At 55.3% G+C, this 17070-nt stretch overlaps 1 protein-coding gene across 1 annotated transcript in view; it reads left to right on the forward strand.

Annotated features, from left to right (window-relative positions):
• The window catches only part of LOC119098424 (motile sperm domain-containing protein 2), a 21513-nt gene extending 5798 nt beyond the window's left edge, over window positions 1–15715 (forward strand). The window contains exons 6-13 of the mRNA XM_037221339.1: window positions 7079–7242; window positions 9540–9742; window positions 12047–12111; window positions 12296–12359; window positions 12960–13047; window positions 14065–14177; window positions 14900–15097; window positions 15683–15715. Coding sequence (XP_037077234.1) covers window positions 7079–7242; window positions 9540–9742; window positions 12047–12111; window positions 12296–12359; window positions 12960–13047; window positions 14065–14177; window positions 14900–15097; window positions 15683–15715 — 928 coding nt within the window. The remainder of the gene's footprint in view (window positions 1–7078; window positions 7243–9539; window positions 9743–12046; window positions 12112–12295; window positions 12360–12959; window positions 13048–14064; window positions 14178–14899; window positions 15098–15682) is intronic.
• Window positions 15716–17070: the final 1355 nt, after the last annotated feature.

A 17070-nucleotide genomic window follows, 5' to 3' on the forward strand; every position in this document is an offset into this window, starting at 1 on the left:
ACATCTTGCATCTTGTGCTCGGCGGCCCACAGCCCTCAGTCCTGTCGTTGCAAGTCGCTGTGTCACGGGAATGATGCAAGGACAGGACGGTGACTTAGAAAAGTAATGCGCCATACTAGGATCTAATTCCTACCGCCCTGGCCTCATGCCATGATGAGCTTAAGAAACTGAAGGCCAGCAGCCGTGCCGTTAAAGCGCTGCGTACTCGTCCGCAGTTAGTCCGGCACAGATTATTGTCTGGCAATGCATCAGGGCATCACGCGCCCGAGGTTCCGGCAGGGCCACCATGAAATGCCGACGCGTTTCGACGGCAGAGTGGCCACCATGAGGTGGACAACAGCTGGCCAGCGGTTACGTGGGTGACCGCTGAGGTTCGTGAGTCACGGCATGTGTGTGTGGTGTGGGGGGAGGGGAAAGGGCTGAGGCTACTAGGCAGACGTGTGCGCTCTTTCACGAGTCATGTCTCGCTCCGACCAGGTTGGATAGCTCAGAACTTCACACAATATCCTCTATCAGAAGGTACGACGCGGCTCAAATGATGGGAAGAACAACGCATGCGGTAGGCCCGAGCACTCGAGCGTGAACAGTGACTGGGCCGGTTTCAGGCGGTTTGCGGTTTCACTCGTATGACCCTAATTTAACACGGGCTTGGGCGGGGGAGTCATATTGACCCCCCCGAAGGTTTTTCCAGAATGGTTTCCGAACGGCGCGACGTAGCCGCAACAAATTTTGCACAGCTGTAGAAAATTTAATAGTGGATCGTTTGACATCACCAATTTATACGTGCCTTGTAAGGTCGCTGACCTATGGCAGGTCAAAGTCAGGCCATGGCTTCAGCGAAGGCAATTTCTAGGGAATCCTTCAATCTGATCCAACAACGGAGTGTTAGGCGAAGCCATACACATCTGAGATGCTTTCTTAAGCACCACAACAGTTGAATGAGCAAAGTACATTGACCTAAGGTCAGGTATGAAGGTCACACCAAGGTCAAAACCACCTGTTTTGTTACTCTAGGGCTTGTTGTATGGGATAGTTTCTGGTGCTCATTTCCAGTTTATTGATAGCAGGAACTGCATTATCCATCTTCCATGGACTTCTTAGAGGTCATAATAGGTCATTGACCTAGCATTACCTAGGTCAACATTTTGGTTCAGGAACATACTACCTAGCGTAATCTTTGTCGCATAGTCAAATGCAAAACTCGAAGCAATCTTGTATGAGTTTGGTCAGCTCGACCTTCAAAAGGTCAAACAAGGCCACTGACCTTAAATGAGAATGTGACCTTTTGCCTAGAAACGGTTATCTAGGTTCTGGGGCACCTTGAAGACCAGGCTGGAACTTGACCTTATTTGACCTTTTTTTACTCGAAGGTCATGAACTAGGAACCTGAAACTTTAACCTATTACATACGGGTCAACACACCCTGTAAATTTGGTGTGTCTAGCTTTCTTAGTTCCCGAGATGTCAGCGGAGGGGGTCAAATTGACCCCCACCCGAGCGAAGGGTATCTAGCCGGCCACCCGGGCGCGTGTTAATGACTATGGAAGCTTTCCGCTTCTGTTTACGAGAACAGGTGCCGTGTGGCAACGAACTGCCTAGCGTAGCCGTTAGAGCTGTCCTCAGATTTATACGTTGATCGATTCTTTCCAGGCCCTAGGTTTGACACGATTTGATATGGTGACGATCGCTGACTCCTTTTACAACGTTTTGCCCATAACAATCGCAGACATTTGGCAAAGAAAGCCTAACACGTGGAAAGCCCTGAAAACCCTTAGAATTGCCGCCAAAAACAGTTGAATTCTGCCCAATGCTCTGGTTTTAAGTGACCCAAAAAAACTGAATCAAAAGTTGTCAACCTCGTGGTGTGTAGAAACTCTGTCTTTCTTAACACTAGCCATTTTCAAGCCATGTTTGGTTAAGAAACGTGTGTACAGGTATGCAAGTAGGCAATACGGATTGCATGACAGCAATGGTGCAAGCAGTCGACGATCAAACAGCGAACAATGATTGCTGCGTCAGGGAACCAATGTATCTGCTCAACTCCAATGGAAAACGAACATAACCAACGACAAAGCCCATTCGTATGCCTGCCAAAAGATGGCCGGCGGTTCATTGTCGGAGTTCTAGCGTCGTCCGACGCGAACCCGCTCAACTCCGTCATCAGTTCGCTCAAACCACAGCACGGCAGGCGGACTAGTGCCACTGTCAGCAGCCCACATAAGTACAACGCCACGCCTTCTTTTTACCGGCGCTTTGTCTTGGGTTTTTTAATCCCGATCGGCACGATGCAGCCCATGGTGTTCGAAGCTAATTGGCAGCCCAGTGTCGCGGCGCGCGAAAGCCGGTGACTGGCGGCGCTCACGGCGAGCCAAGCTGGCGTCCACCTGTGTGATCCGGAGTGGTGCGGAGTCGTGAGGAGGCCACCGGAAGGAGTGAGCGGACTCGGCGAGGCTTTCCCTAGAGTTTGTGCTTTAATGAACTGAAGTGCCTCTCACATCGGTAGCGGAGAGGCAGCGAGCACCAGTGCTTAGATATGGTGTTAATAATATCATGTGCACAATGTCTGATCATCTTGACTCACATTCAGCAGCGTGGTGACTGCTTGCGGAAAGCTGCACTAGCCCAGCGAAATACACGGCCCGTCGATGCCCAAAATGGCCTTTGACATGTCCATGGTTAGATCCATGCAAACCCCAGGGTCTAAATGAAATTTCGTCTTTAGCGGTGATCAAATTTTTGCAGGGTGATACGTCTGCACTGTACTGACATCCTGGAAGCATACCATTCGTATCTCGCTCGCTAGCGTTGACGAGTGCGGCAGCAATGGCGTGGCGGCCTCACCCAGGATCAGCTGTCGGCGGACTCCGGGCGCGGGAGGCGCGCCGCGCTGCAGCGTGCAGAGTCGGGACCTGTTGGGGCGCCGGAGCGCGCGGCCGGCCCGGCGCGGCCCTCGTCCAAGGCCACCCGCTCGCGGCGGCCCGCCTCAGCTCCGCCCGAGCGCGGCGGCTGGCCGGGAGATCCCAGGCGCGGCCTGACCGGGGGATCACAGACGTCAGCCTGCGCTCTGTGGCTCCAGGATCTCAGCTGCCACCGGCGGATGCATTGGCCTGAACTGGAAGTTTTTGACCTGAACTGCGGCCTTTGTGGCAATGAACTTGCGATCCATCGGAGTCAAGTGTGCTGCGATGCCCAAACAATCTGGGGTTTTCTGATACGGCTTGGAATCTCCCAAGCTAAAAGGATTGACTCCTGGCGTAAGCTGTAATTTCCTGTCCCCGCCCCATGCTCCGCGCTAACTTGCGATCCTTGAACTAACCGGCACCTTTTTGCCTACCGTGCGATGTTCTGATCAAGCCGCGCTAGCTGGCTGTCAAAGGCATTACATGCACTTGGTGCAGCATTTCCCGCATGCCGTATCGCTGCACGCCTCTGTGCGTCGTACGTGCACGTTGAAACAAAGCGGATTTGCAGCACACGACTGGCTGGAGGCAGCCAGGGCTGACCTGACCAGCTGGTGACCGTGCGACCGATGCGGTAGATGAACTCTGCTGACGCTCGTGGGCCGCGACCAGCACTGAGGACCCCGCTCTAACGGTTGGGGGTGAAGCAACGGTTTCCTGTTTTGGGGCTTTTAGATCGTGAAGGGAAATGCTGCATTTATGACGTGCGCCCGCGCTCTCAAATAGAGAGGCTCTAAAAATGCCCACGATTAATGAGGTGAGAGCGCCAGTTCTGTTGTTTGCACTTGTCTGCGGGAGGCAAACGTGTTTTTGCCTAGTTTATTTTTCAACGCAAACGTCATATAGTCAATATTCAACCCCCCATGGAGATGGGATCCATGCTCCTTTCGCCCTCCGCATCTTTAGCCACTGAACTCAACAACGTTGACATTTGAAAAGGATGGGCAGAACAGAATCCGCTTTGCGCTCACAACTGGGTTAGTGAAAACCAGACAGCGGGAACCTGGCCATGGCGGTGTTTGTGATGCTGGTGTTTCTTCTGCATGGTCGGCGTGTTTGCGGCTGCGTCGCAGAGCGGGGGACGACCGGTTCTTGCAAGGCTCCAAGGCCCTAGAACTACCGCAAAACACCAAGGTCCTGGAACTTCCACAAGGCCCAAGGGCCTCGAGCTTGGTCGCTATCACTGTCGCCGTCAAGCCAGTTTTCAAATCCGCCAGACCAGTATTTCTTGAACTGTTTCTCCGGCAGCCAGCTATGGTTGCAGGAAGTTAACAAGACAGTAAGCGGCAAGGTGGATAAGCTTTGAACACAGCCACCACTGAATAGAAGAATTCAGTGGTGGCATTATATGTCTCCCTTTGCCACTAACTTCGGCCTGACCCAGGCAACGGATTCAAATGTTATGAGGTCGGTTTTAATACAAATGTACTTATTTTCTCGGACTTCCTTCTACATGTGCTTAAGACAAACCTAAAACCCAAGAATGATATGGCATGCAAACCTGTGCCCGCTGTGTTTTGCAGCTGCACCTGCTCCAGCAGGTTGTTACACAGGAATACAGTTTCCTATTCTGTTGGGTGAGGTGGGTTTGGAAGGTTTTCAGTCCCCTAACTTTGAGGAGAGGAGATGGTTGCGCCGAATCCCGGGTGAAACCGTTTCTTGTGTGTCTTGGGCATACATTCGCCAGTTTGCACTGCCTCAATTCCTTCCTCCACCCCCAACCCCATTTTGTAAGCTACGTCGCTTTGTCGCCATGCCTGTTCTGGGCAGATAGGCTGGGTGGGCCCCAACGGCCATCTATGAGTCAGTTTGGAAACCGGAGAGCTCGCCAGGCGACACGGTGGATGTGAGAAATTACCGGGTTGGAGACGTCACCGCATGAGAAGGCGCTATCACCAGCCGTACGGACAGCGACAGTGAGGCGCTGTCAGTCAGCCGCCGGTGTGCAGTGCATAGGGGCGGGGCCCGTGGGGTCGTGATCGAGCCCGTGTGGTCATGACCGGACCCGTGTGGTCGTGACCGGGCCCGTGTGGTCATGACCGGACCCGGTGTGGTCCGTGACCGGACCTGTGTGGTCCGGCACCGGGCCCGTGTGGTCGTCACCGGGACCTGTGTGGTCGTGACCGGACCCGTGTGGTCGTGACCGGGCCCGTGTGGTCGTGACCTGGTGCTGGCGTTGCAGTCTCTTAGAGGGGCCAGCGGCTTCCTGCGCAGCACTCCTCGCAACGCTCCTTTCTCACTTTCCCGCTGAGTATGCTATAGGAGATAGACGAATGTTTAAAACGCGTTTTTAATGCTCTATAGGCTTACGCCAAGGCATGGCCTCCAGCGACGGGGAAGGACTGTCGCCAGTAAGCGACTCACGGCATGCATTGCGTTGCATTCCGAGGTGGTTTGCGAAACAAGTTGTGTATCGAACATTGGATACGTATCGCACAGTAAATGGGCAGCAGCCACACCTTTTCCAATTTTCTACACTGGCTTTACGACTTCGCCCGCTGCTCTCACTTCATATGACAGCCGCTTCGCTTGTGCCCCTCCTGTGGTCCGTGCAGCCGACTCTTACCAGACACCTTTAATTGTGATCACGCATGCGTCACACCAGCTTCACATCACCACGTGACATCGCCGCCACCACCAAGCCCGTGTGCAGCCGCGCTCAGCACCGCCCCTGCACCGCCATTGTGACCTGGGCGACGCAGAACGCTGGTTTTCGTGCCGGGTCGCGTTGCGACAGCGGCGGAGGCAGGTCGAAGCAAGTTGGCGCGCCGGGCGGCGACACGTTCGCGGTCGCCCCTCCCCCCCCCCCCCCCCGACCGTTCACCTCAGCCGGCCGCGCTGCCGCGCCGACAAACAAATTCACAACGCGCTGTGGAGAAACCTGCTGGCCAGCAAAAAGCCGTTGGGCGACACGGAGGAAACCCGGCAAACAGGACAACCTGCGACATACTCGATCAGCGGCTGAAGGAGGTTGATGCAGCATGTGGAGCAAATGAAGTGATGACGTAGGCGGAAAAAAGGAGCAGGACGCCGGACACACAATGTGTGCACAAAAATGCGAGACAAACTGGAGGAAGGGCGATAGGGAGCTGGAAGGAGATAGGGGCGAGGAGGCAGAAGCGTAGGGACGTCTAAAACATTGTGAGGTTTGCTCCTTCTTAAAGTCAGCGCCTTTCACACGCCATCTTTCACCGTTGCTGGACCAGTATTAGACCTTCACGAAAAGAAGGGGACTGCAGTCCCTCTTTCTCTCGTTCCCATGCCTATTACCAAAGTTAGAGGACAGAAATGACTTGTACATATACGTAATAAGGGCAACTTTCATACACTGATGTCGTGTTTGCGGGCAATTCACCGAGGGCATGATGACTGACGTCAGTCAACATCGCTAGTCTTGAGGGAAGTTCCTTTGAGCTGCACGCCCGCCCATTGTGACACGGGCGATTGATAACATATTTAGGGGGCACGCAGAGGTCAAACTAAAATCAGCGGATGGTTTGAGTCAGTTCGCGTAGTTGTAACGCCTGACTTGAGATAGTTCAGTAGCGTTTTGCATCAGATGCCAATTTAGATCGACCAGCCCAGAATTTTTTTTTCCCTCCCCACTTCCTGCCGTTCAACCAGATTTACGACATCCGCTGCTGTAATTGATGTAGGAGGCATAAACGTGAGGTAAGCAGAGACACATTAATTTAAATCTCACCTGATCACAAAACTCAATACCCTGTAGGGTCCCAAGATTCTCACCCCGCGTCCCTGGACGCACCCTGAAGAGTCCCGAGATCCCCCATGGAGCGGCCCTGGATTCACCCCACAGAGTCCCGAGATTCTTACCCTGCGTCCCTGGACGCACCCTGAAGAGTCTCGAGATCCTCCGTGGAGCGGCCCTGGATTCACTCCGCAGAGTCCCAGGATTCTCACCCTGCGTCCCTGGACACACCCCTCAGAGTCCCGAGATTCTCAGCCTGCGGAAGCGGAAGCGGGAAGCATGCCGATGCGAACACTGCCCAGCTCGTTCTCGCAAACTCACGGCGCGAGACAAAGTGGCCGAGTTCTGCTGGTCTTAACATGACGCGACATGAACAGGCTGCAATAGTGCGTGCGCGCCTTGTTTGCAGGGAGGAGCACGGCAAGAGGATTTCTATCATACTCGACATGGGCAACGCCGGGCTCTCCAGCGTCGACCTTCCCTTCATCCAGGTCCTGATCAACATGTTCAAGCTGTACTACCCGGACATGCTCAACTACATCATCGTCTTCGAGATGCCATGGATAATGAACGGTGGGTGGTCCAGCTTCGGCTCCTGCTGCCCACCACTCTGTCTATCTGGATGACCCGGGCCTTCAGGTGATACACATACTGAGCCAAGACTAGTGGAACATGGGCAAGGGCTGGGGCTGGGGGACAGCGGCCAGCTTTGCTTTGATGTAGACGTGGAGCAGCTGTATTAGGCCTATCAGGAAATGTAGGTAAGGTGCTTCCTCTTTCATTTCCTTTGTATCATTTGCCAGGATTGGACATATCGATATTGACAGGGTATTTCAACTTAATATACTGACGTGGCAAACATTTAGCTCCTCTCGGTCATGTGGATTAGCTACCTATGAGTTGTAAGCGCGTTACTATCACCATAAATGCATAGCGTGTCCTTTACTTGCCACCTCATGCGGTGCTGGCATCGAATTCAAAACACACGGCACGCTCGATCACTCGCTGTAGGGACGGACCGAAGGCCGGGGCAGCGAAAACAAAAACACGCGTAATGGAATGAAGTGAACATGGCGACGGGACTTCCACATTTCCGTTCCACGCGGTACTGTTTTTAGACAGAAACTGACATACTACAACGACTTTCAGGCCAAAAATGGTCCCCGCCTGACATCATTCAGTTGTCTTCCTGTGTGGTGTTATTGACGATTGAAAATTTGCAAAAAAAGCAACAACAAAAACTGAAGGGCTGTTTGTCTCATTATATCCGAAACTTGATAGGGGCAATGTGCGTTTCGCATCAATACTAAAAGTTAACAATGCAAATGTGCCAGACAGTGACGTCACGTTACATCACTCTTCTGCGCCGTAAGCCGTCCCCGTTGATGTCGGCGTGCGAGCTCGCAGTACGGACTGAGCTCCGGTCACATACCGCCTCTTGGTGCTATCGATGGGGTCTACTTCGATACGGCGGTATTCTGTGGCCCAATGCGAGGCTTGTAACTAATATTGAACATCATGAACAAATGACAGCGCGACCAATGACGTCCGTGCATTTCACCCGCCTTACACGCGTCCAGACAAGAGAGGCCAAACTTCCCAGTCATTTTCATTCATTTGCTTGCCAGCCTGCGGCTGAAACTGGCAGCGCTGGCGAGGGCGTCAGCCTGCCGCTCAACGCGAGACAACTGAAGGCAAAGCTGGGATTTCCCGGCCACAGTGCGCCTCATTCCGGACCGGTGACATCACGTCAGATTGAGCCCCACCTTCTGAGGCCTGAGGTGCTGCGCGTGAGGCCCCACCTGCTGAGGTCTGAGGTGCTGCACGTGAGGCCCCACCTACTGAGGTCTGGGTTGCTGCACGTGAGGCCCCACCTGCTGAAGCCTGAGGTGCTGCGCGTGGGGCCTCATCTGCTGAGGTCTGAGGTGCTGTACGCGAGGCCTGAGGCCTGAATATGGGACAGAGACGGCACGTACCAAGTCCCCCCACCGGTCAAAGCATACCCCTTGAAGTGTCGTTTTCATGTTGTCTAGCTCCGCGACTGGAGCCAAGTGTCCGCCCGAATTTACACGGCCTGCCAGACGTAGGAGCAGACATATCGATTCAGCTAGCACTCTCGTGAGAGGACAAGCCGATTCAGTAAGCGCTCTCGTAAGAGGACTGGCCGATTTAGCTAGCGCTCTCGTGAGGGGACATATCGATTCAGCTAGCGCTATCGTGAGAGGGCAGACCGATTCAGTAAGCGCTCATACCGATTCAGCCAACGCTCTCGTGAGAGGACAGGCCGATTCAGTACGCGCTCTCGTGAGAAGACAGGCCGATTTAGCTAGCGCTCTCGGTGAGAGGACAGGCCGATTCAGTAAGCGCTCTCGTGAGAGAACAGGCCTGATTTAGCTAGCGCTCTCGTGAGAGGACATACCGATTCAGCCAACGCTCTGGTGAGAGGACAGCCGATTCAGCTAATGCTCTCGTGAGAGAACAGGCCGATTCAGCTAGCGCTCTCGTGAGAGGACGGGTCGATTCAGCTAGCGCTCTCGTGAGAGGACAGGCCGACTCAGCTAGCGCTCTCGTGAGAGGACATACCGATTCAGCTAGCGCTCTCGTGAGAGGACAGGCCGATTCAGCCAGCGCTCTCGTGAGAGGACAGGCCGACTCAGCTAGCCTTCTCGTGATCCCAGCAGTGGGTTTGCGATCAGTCATACTCATGAGCGTTTTGCACAATTGATCAGGGCACGGGACAAGGTATGACCGACGCGACAGCTAAACGCTGCCCGTCATCCCGTGATGGTGATCACAGTCTCCGTTTATTTCTGTCGTAACCAGATAAGCCGCGTTTAATGATTGTCACTCCGCGTATAACTGCCTCGCAGCCGCCTGGAAGATCATCAAGCAGATGCTCCCCCCGAAGTCGCACCAGATCATCAAGTTCGCCTCGAAGAAGGACATTGCCACCCTCATTCGGCCGGAGGACTGCCTGGAGCGGTGGGGAGGTGAAAACACGTGGACCTTCCAGTACCGACGAGAGGAGTGCGAGATGCCACCGTCGCCATTTTTGGGTCCCCGCAATAACCAGGTCAGTTGGCGCAACAACGGGGCGGTTTCATGCAATGCAGCAGATAACCACGGCCCAGATTTCTGACCCTAGCAACATCCGCCTGTCTCGTCCGGCGTGACAAAATGCGTAGTGCGGACCGTGATCGCGGTGGCACTCGAGCGGCATGGGAAGGATCGTCATGCTGTGGAACATGTTACAACTGCACGCGGAAGCACTCCGATACACGTGGGAGAGTGACAGGGGATCCATGGGTGTAGAAACAGGGGGGGGGGGCGGGGGACCCACGGCCCCCCAACTTTTTAAGGTGGGGGGGGGGGGCAGCAGTATTAACTGGCCCCCGCACTTTTCTCAGATTAAGGTTGTGTTTAGCTTACTTTTGCACCACATTAAAATCTATATGCCGATTTACCTAGTTCACCAGCCATCTTCCTCAAGATGCGTCATCTTTTTTGTTTGCTTATTAGCCATCACTTAGTGCCACAGCCGCAGGCCAACGCCACGCGGCCTATTGAGCCTACAACGCCGGGAGTCCAGGCTGTTGTTGCTATGACTTGCGAACGCGAAGTTCAAGACCATATCACATAGTTTTTTTTGTCAGTAATCAATCCTGACTGAAATTTGAACATTTTAAGACGAACATGAACTAGCCATGTTAATGCAAGCCTAGGGCCCATTTTATTTACAATGTGCGTTCAGGGATTCCTCAATGTCTCTGAAGAAAACAGAAAAAACACGGAACTGGAGCCTATGTGACAATTCTTGGATCACCTTTGGCGATCAGGGATGTTGTTGCGTCAATAAGGGTTCCTGTGCTGATCCGAGGCCAACTGCGCGGGTCAGGTCTCCCGTATCGGGGGGGGGGGGGGGGGGGACAATGTGATATGATATATCCTTCCAATTGGCCTCCGGATCGACCAGGAGATCCCGCTCCGTGTCGCCAAAATAACAACCAGATGCTTCGCGATGGGACGGAGTGGCCGTTCAGCCCTTAAACGGAACCGGTAATATGCCCCCGATGTTCTACTCAATGGGCCCTTTGCCCGGCAGGAAAGAAGGGGTCTCGTTATTGTTGATTAGAGTGGGACAGATAGTTTAATCTGTCTTCTCGACAGATTAACAGTTACAGAAACACGAAATTAGAAAATCTGCCTCTACTCTTCCATTTCTACCACCAGACTCCAACACCACTTCGCGGTGCTTTAAGGGCCAATCCGTTCTTATCATCAGTCTAAAAATCGCACACGTGACATCTGCGCCCAGACTGCCTTCTCAGTGTCAGATTTGATGTTCTGAAGCGTTCAAGGATACTTCTTTCAGAAGGGTCATCATTTTCGTCCACCCGTTGGCCAAAGCTCAGTATTAGCTGTTAAGCCGACGCTGCGCGGCCAACGAGGACTGCAACGCCTAGCGTCGAGGTTTTTGTTACTAAGATTTGCGAGCACGCATGCTCAAAATTATGTCACATTTTTTTGATTTCTAATCGATTTAAGTGTTTAAAAGCAATTTTTCAGAACACGCGTTTTGCATCCCAATTTGCAGCAACGCTGAGCCAGAAATGCGCAACAAAACAGCCATACCATCAGTTCGCGGTCAGTCATTCAGAGACAGCCGGACCAGAGCAGTGGCCACCGACGGCGGACGGGAACAGGGCTCAGACAGGGAAAATATGACAGAGGGCATTCATTCTGTGACTTTCTTTTCAAAGGAGAATCTCCAGCTCTATGGCTTCTGTCACATGGTTTTTGGCAGCTTCAAGCTTCCGAATTTGTTCCCGCCTAAAATACCGCGACAAGTCTTATCTGTTGAAAAACAGCCAGCGAAATGAGGGCGCAAGAAAAACATGTTGTACTGTGGGCCGGTGATTCACTTTCAAAATTATCACCAGCGTATGCTCAGGCCATGTTTTGTCATCTGACCTGTCAAGACAAATGCCTCCTCAACGACCAAAAATGTCTACCCGCTCGTGGGTTTTCGCTTCCCCGGGAAATGCAACGTTTAAATGGACGAATTATCTGGAGGAGTTGGATAGCCGTATTTGCCAAAAATGACATAGATGAGTCAGATAGACGAAAATGTGCACCAGTGAGAAATAATTCTAGATGCATATCTAGAATAGCAGTCATTACATTTGAATAAAGAGCGACAACCTCCATCTTTACCCCCCCCCCCCCGAGACAATCGGGCTTGTTTTCCAGAAAAAGCTCCTGAAGTACGCCCTGAGCCTGCCCCCCCCCCCCGTCACTCTTTGAAACGTTTCTGCACCTATGAGGGGATCCCTGGTCAAAGCGTTACCATTTCGTTTCAAAGCCCTTCTCGTGGCAGGTTGACAAGCCGGATGACGACGGTGCCAGCCAGAGCAAGCGACGGGAGCGGCACCAGCGGCGGCGGCGCGCCGGTCAGCCCCGCCCGGGCCGCGCGGCCAGCCGTCCGGAGCCGGCCGACGCCGACGCCGCTCCCGGAGGCTCCCCGTCCGACGGAGGGCGGTCCACCGGCGGCAGACGCCGCCCGCCAAGAGGACGGCCGCCGGCGAGGAACGGCTGGCCGGCGGCGCAGCGGCCGCTCAGCGGACAGGGCAATCTGCTCCACTACCACAGGCCTGCTCGACATCCCGAGCGCCGCCGGCGACAAGGCCAAGGTGACGCCTGGCACGAGCGCCGTACGGGACCGACAGTCCTAGTGACGGTGGTCTCCTCTGCCACGCTTGCAGTGTGCACTACCGGCTCAAGCGGCGGTGTGAAGTGCGAGGCTGTCTACTGCAGTTCATCAGCCAGTTTGCTCTCGTGGTCCGTGCCGGCTCGCGGTCACGAGCTTTCAGATTGGTCCCGTAAAGCGATCCTCATGCCGCTAGAGTTCAAGCTCTCCCGACAGAACAAGAGCTTGCTTGTGTTTTCTCTTTTAACGGTTATGCCAAACAGCTGCCCTGGATGTGGAACGGTGCGCTGTATGGTCCTCAGGACCGAGTAGGATGTAAGCGGCTGATTACACTGAACCTTCCTTCACCTGCTCATTATGCACCCTTTGACCTGTGGTGTAAGCCGATTGCTCCACGAGTCTCAGCACAAAACCAAGCCGGACGACATTAGCCGCAGCTACCTGTGTGCGAGGGTCAGTAATAACCTTCTCCTGGTTAACATCTCGGTCTTGATGTGTGCGTTTACGTGTGTGTGTGCGTGCGTGCGTGCGTGTGCGTGTGTGCGTGCGCAGGCGACTGAGCCGCGTGCCTCCTGCCCGACAGAGCCAGGTGTCGGACGACAGCGGCGCCTCCAGTGAAGACCTGTCTGACCAGTCTCAGGAGGGCGCCGACGACACGGCCGTTGAGATCGGTGCGTGCTCATCAGTGCGCACCGCGCGCGGGTCCAGCCCCCGCGCCGTGTGACGCTGGGTGGAGTAAATGCCCATTACCGTGACGTCGTTAGTAACGCGAGGCGACTGACGGTGCGCGATCCAGACACCGCCTCTTTGCCACCGTCTGCACTGCACTCGTTATTCACTGGGCAAGATAATGGAGCGTGGAAAGTCGCATAGCTAGAGTCTTGCATCGTTCGTAAACTCGTGCTGCAACTAGTCCAATATTGGCGTTCAAATGTCCGGAGTTATTTTTCGTGGCCCGCAGCGTCGCAACTCTACGACAAACTGTACAAACGCTGTTCCGAGGAGGGGGCGGGCCTGACTTCCTCTGCGCAGGGCTGGAGGCCCGTCTTTTGCTAGCGTGCGCCTCACGGTAGGCGCGCAAGGAATGAACACGTGACCATGCGCGCAACCCATTCTGAACTAAGCAGGCGTTTCATGTTTGGCGGCTATCCCAGCGGCTTTCGAGCCAATGAATCAAGCGGCCAAACCCATGACAGCCACTCATGCAGCTGCTCATGTATGACGTGTGCGTGCATCGATAGCTGAGTTTCCAACTTGGATCATTGGTAAAACTGGAATCACTGGCAGCGTCAAAGTACAGGGACCTGATGTGGCGTTCACCATGTATTGTTGCGAAACGCAAGCAAATAGGGCCTGACTGCTGCGAGCACTTATCTTTCAATGTCATTACCGATTACCACTTACGCCACTGGTGTAATTTGGATCAATTTGGGAGGGAATCAACCTTATTTCGTCATTCTAAACACCCGACTGACGTGGATACATGTTGCGCAACAGCGCGATAGCAAAAACTTCGGCGCTCAAAAGAACAAGTTCCGTTGCGTGTTCCGGCTCCCAGGCCGAGCCCTGGGTGAAAACAGGGAAACGGCCGAGAGGGAGCGAAAGCGAGCAGGGGCAGGTGGAACGGACTGCGGGCGGGAGCCGACAGCAGGCAGGTGGCCGGCATCAGCAGCCTCTTGCGTTTGCAGGCGGCCTGCTGAAGATCTCGCCAGGTGACGAGATCCAGTTCGCCAGCGACGCCGTCGAGGCCAGGCGACCACTCATGCTGCGCAACATTCGCCGCGGCCCGGTGGCCTTCAAGGTTTGATTGGACCCCCCCCCCCCCCCCCCCCACCAGTTTCTCCCTGAATGTGGTCAGAAGCGGGGCAGGGAGATGTGGTAGCGAGCGTCAGTGACAATATTAGTTCGTGATGTTTTACCAAAAGCGGGCACAGACACCCTGGACAGACAAGTTTTTTAGTTACCATGCTCACTGAATTTTGGCCACGTTCTAAGCACTGGCCAAATAAACTCAACGTTCGGCATTGGCCAGCGTGTTTACCTCAGGATTAGCTGAATGTGAACCTTCGCATCGGCTTGAATGCGATATGTGTATACACGTGATACAACCATCACATCACAGCAGAGCCCCATCGCAATGTCTCGTCTTCCGGCGAGTCCTCTCGCTATGTCTCGTCCTCCGGCGAGCTCCTCGCCGTGTCTCGTCCTCCTGGCGAGCCCTCTCGCCATATCTCGTCCTCCGGCGAGTTCCTCGCCGTGTCTCGTCCTACAGGCGAGTACCCTCGCCATGTCTCGTCCTCCGGCGAGTTCCTCGCCGTGTCTCGTCCTACAGACGAGTACCCTCGCCATGTCTCGCCCTCCGGCGAGTCCTCTCGCCATGTCTCGTCCTCCGGCGAGTTCCTCGCCGTGCCTCGTCCTCCGGGCGAGTACCCTCACCATGTCTCGTCCTCCGGGCGAGTCCTCATGCTGCCCCCACGCCCGCCCGCCGGGGCCGTGACACGCCGCACGGCCGGCCGACGCCAGGTGAAGACGACGGCGCCCGAGAAGTTCCGCGTGCGCCCCTCGTGTGGCGTGGTGGCGCCGGGCCGGCGCGTGAGCGTCGAGCTCCGCTTGGCGCCTGGCGTGGCCGCGCACCAGGCGCTGGCTGAGAAGTTCCTGCTGGTGGCGGCGCCCATTCAGCAACAGCAGGTCGTTGCCGACGACATGGCCAGCGTCTGGAGGGTAGGTGGTGACCGGCGGAGGAGGTGGTGGGGCGCCGCGACGTGACAACACCTGTAGAGATGCCGCGTGATTCTTTTCATCTCTGCCACTTTCGTGTAGGAGTGCGCTGCACAGCTCGAGGTTGCTTTGCAGCGCGTGGCCAAGTTGTACGCACAGCGCAGGCAGACTGGCGGGCGGCGAAAGCAGTCGCGTATCAGCGACCTTCCCCTCTGAACTGTACAGTCTGTCGTCAAATGCTGACAAGATTTTATTCATTTATCTGCTTTTTATGTACACAACCCAAACGTGCAGCGAACGGAAGGACCCCGACTTTCCCTTACACCTTCATCTCTTCCCTCTCACTATAGATGCTTGCTAACATAAAGCTTAAAATCAGCGTGATGAGCTGAGCCGAGTTTTCGCTGAGCTTCGGGTTGCCTACCCATAAGAAAATCAAGGATTCGCCGCTGGTATAGCCTCCATTTGTACGTCCCTCAGTCCAGTCATCTGCATTATGCTCGCCTACGATGCTTCGGAGCGCGTTTTGCTTCAATTTGCCCCCCTCCCCCCTCCGTTTGGTCACCGTCTGACGTGCCCGGACGCCAGCTCCCGTGTGTCAGCGCCAGCTCTCGTGTGTAGGCGCCAGCTCTCGTGTGCAGGCGCCAGCTCCCGCATGTCGGCGCCAGCTCCCGCATGTCGGCGCCAGCTCCCGCGTGTCGGCGCCAGCTCCTGGCCCGTGGCAGCCGCAGCAGCGCTGTACACCGCCGCCCGTGTGTTGGCAGACACTGCCGGCCGAGGTGCGCCTGGAGCGGCGGCTGCGCTGCGCGCCGGCCCCCGAGCGGCCGCTGCTGACGCTGGTGCGCGGCCTCGGCCAGCAGCTGGACGCTGTCTCGCAGCGGCTGGCGCGCCAGCAGGCGCTCTCGCAGCAAGTGGCGCAGCACGGCGCCGTCACCCAGCGCTGGCTGACCGTCACGCTGCTGCTGGTCGCCGCGCTGGCCGCCTGCAACGCGTACTTGCTGTTCGCCGCTGGGACATGTAAGCAGGCGGACGGCGGGCCGGCGGCCAGCGAACGCTTCGGGATCGCACGGCCACGGCTGGTGACCGGCGGGCTGGCACTGTTAGCCGTGGGAGATGCGCTCGGTGCCCTATTTTCGTAGATGCGCGCAGATCTTCTCAAACGCATTCCTGCTGTTCGCCGGGAATGGTTGGTAAAAGGCGTTGGTAAAGGCCTACACATGTTTCCAAACGTCTGTCACAAATGCCACTGTCTGTCACACTGTCTGTCACTGCCACAAATGTCACAATGCCAAGCATGTCTTTGAAATGTCTTTCCCCGATGTATGCCCTGCCGCTCGGCGACAAAGTGTCGACGAAGCTGCGCCGAGCAGTCGGCAGCGTGTACAATTGGTTTCACTGATGTGATTTTCAGGCTGATCCGATGGGGGCCGAGTGGACAAACCTGGCGCCGCCACCCAGCAGTGTCTGAGGAGTCGCTCTGCAGCACGCCGCCACGTGGGCGTTGCGCCTGCTGGCAGCAGCGACGCACGCCTCTGTGCAAATGTAGCGTACCCCGCGGCGGCGGGTGAAGACGAACAGGTGGAGGTCGATTCAGTTCGCCCTGAAGTCGACCCACGACGTCCGATTCACCCTACCAATGGGGAGAGGAAAGGGAAATCGGGAAAGAACGGCCACCCAGGCAAACAAGTGGTGGGCGAAGGAGTCCAGAAGATGAACTGTACAGGAATAGCACAGGTTGAACCTTATTCCAGGCAAAAAGTCGGCGGAAGGCGGATAGCATATAATCAAAAGATGAGGAAGGCGATGGTGCGATTATAATGGGACCATATGAGACGCAGCTATGGCAAGCTGCAGTTAAATCCTTGAAAGCGGCATCCTCCGCGTGTTTTGGGAACGTGGAGGCAAGGTGTTGAACCGTGGCCCGTTGAGTGGCTTACAGTCGTCAATGCGCATGCGCTATGCGTCAAGAAAAAGGA

Source organism: Pollicipes pollicipes, unplaced genomic scaffold (genome assembly GCF_011947565.3).
Source record: "Pollicipes pollicipes isolate AB1234 unplaced genomic scaffold, Ppol_2.1 Scaffold_4740;HRSCAF=5597_pilon_pilon_pilon, whole genome shotgun sequence".
Lineage (NCBI taxonomy): Eukaryota > Metazoa > Arthropoda > Thecostraca > Pollicipedomorpha > Pollicipedidae > Pollicipes > Pollicipes pollicipes.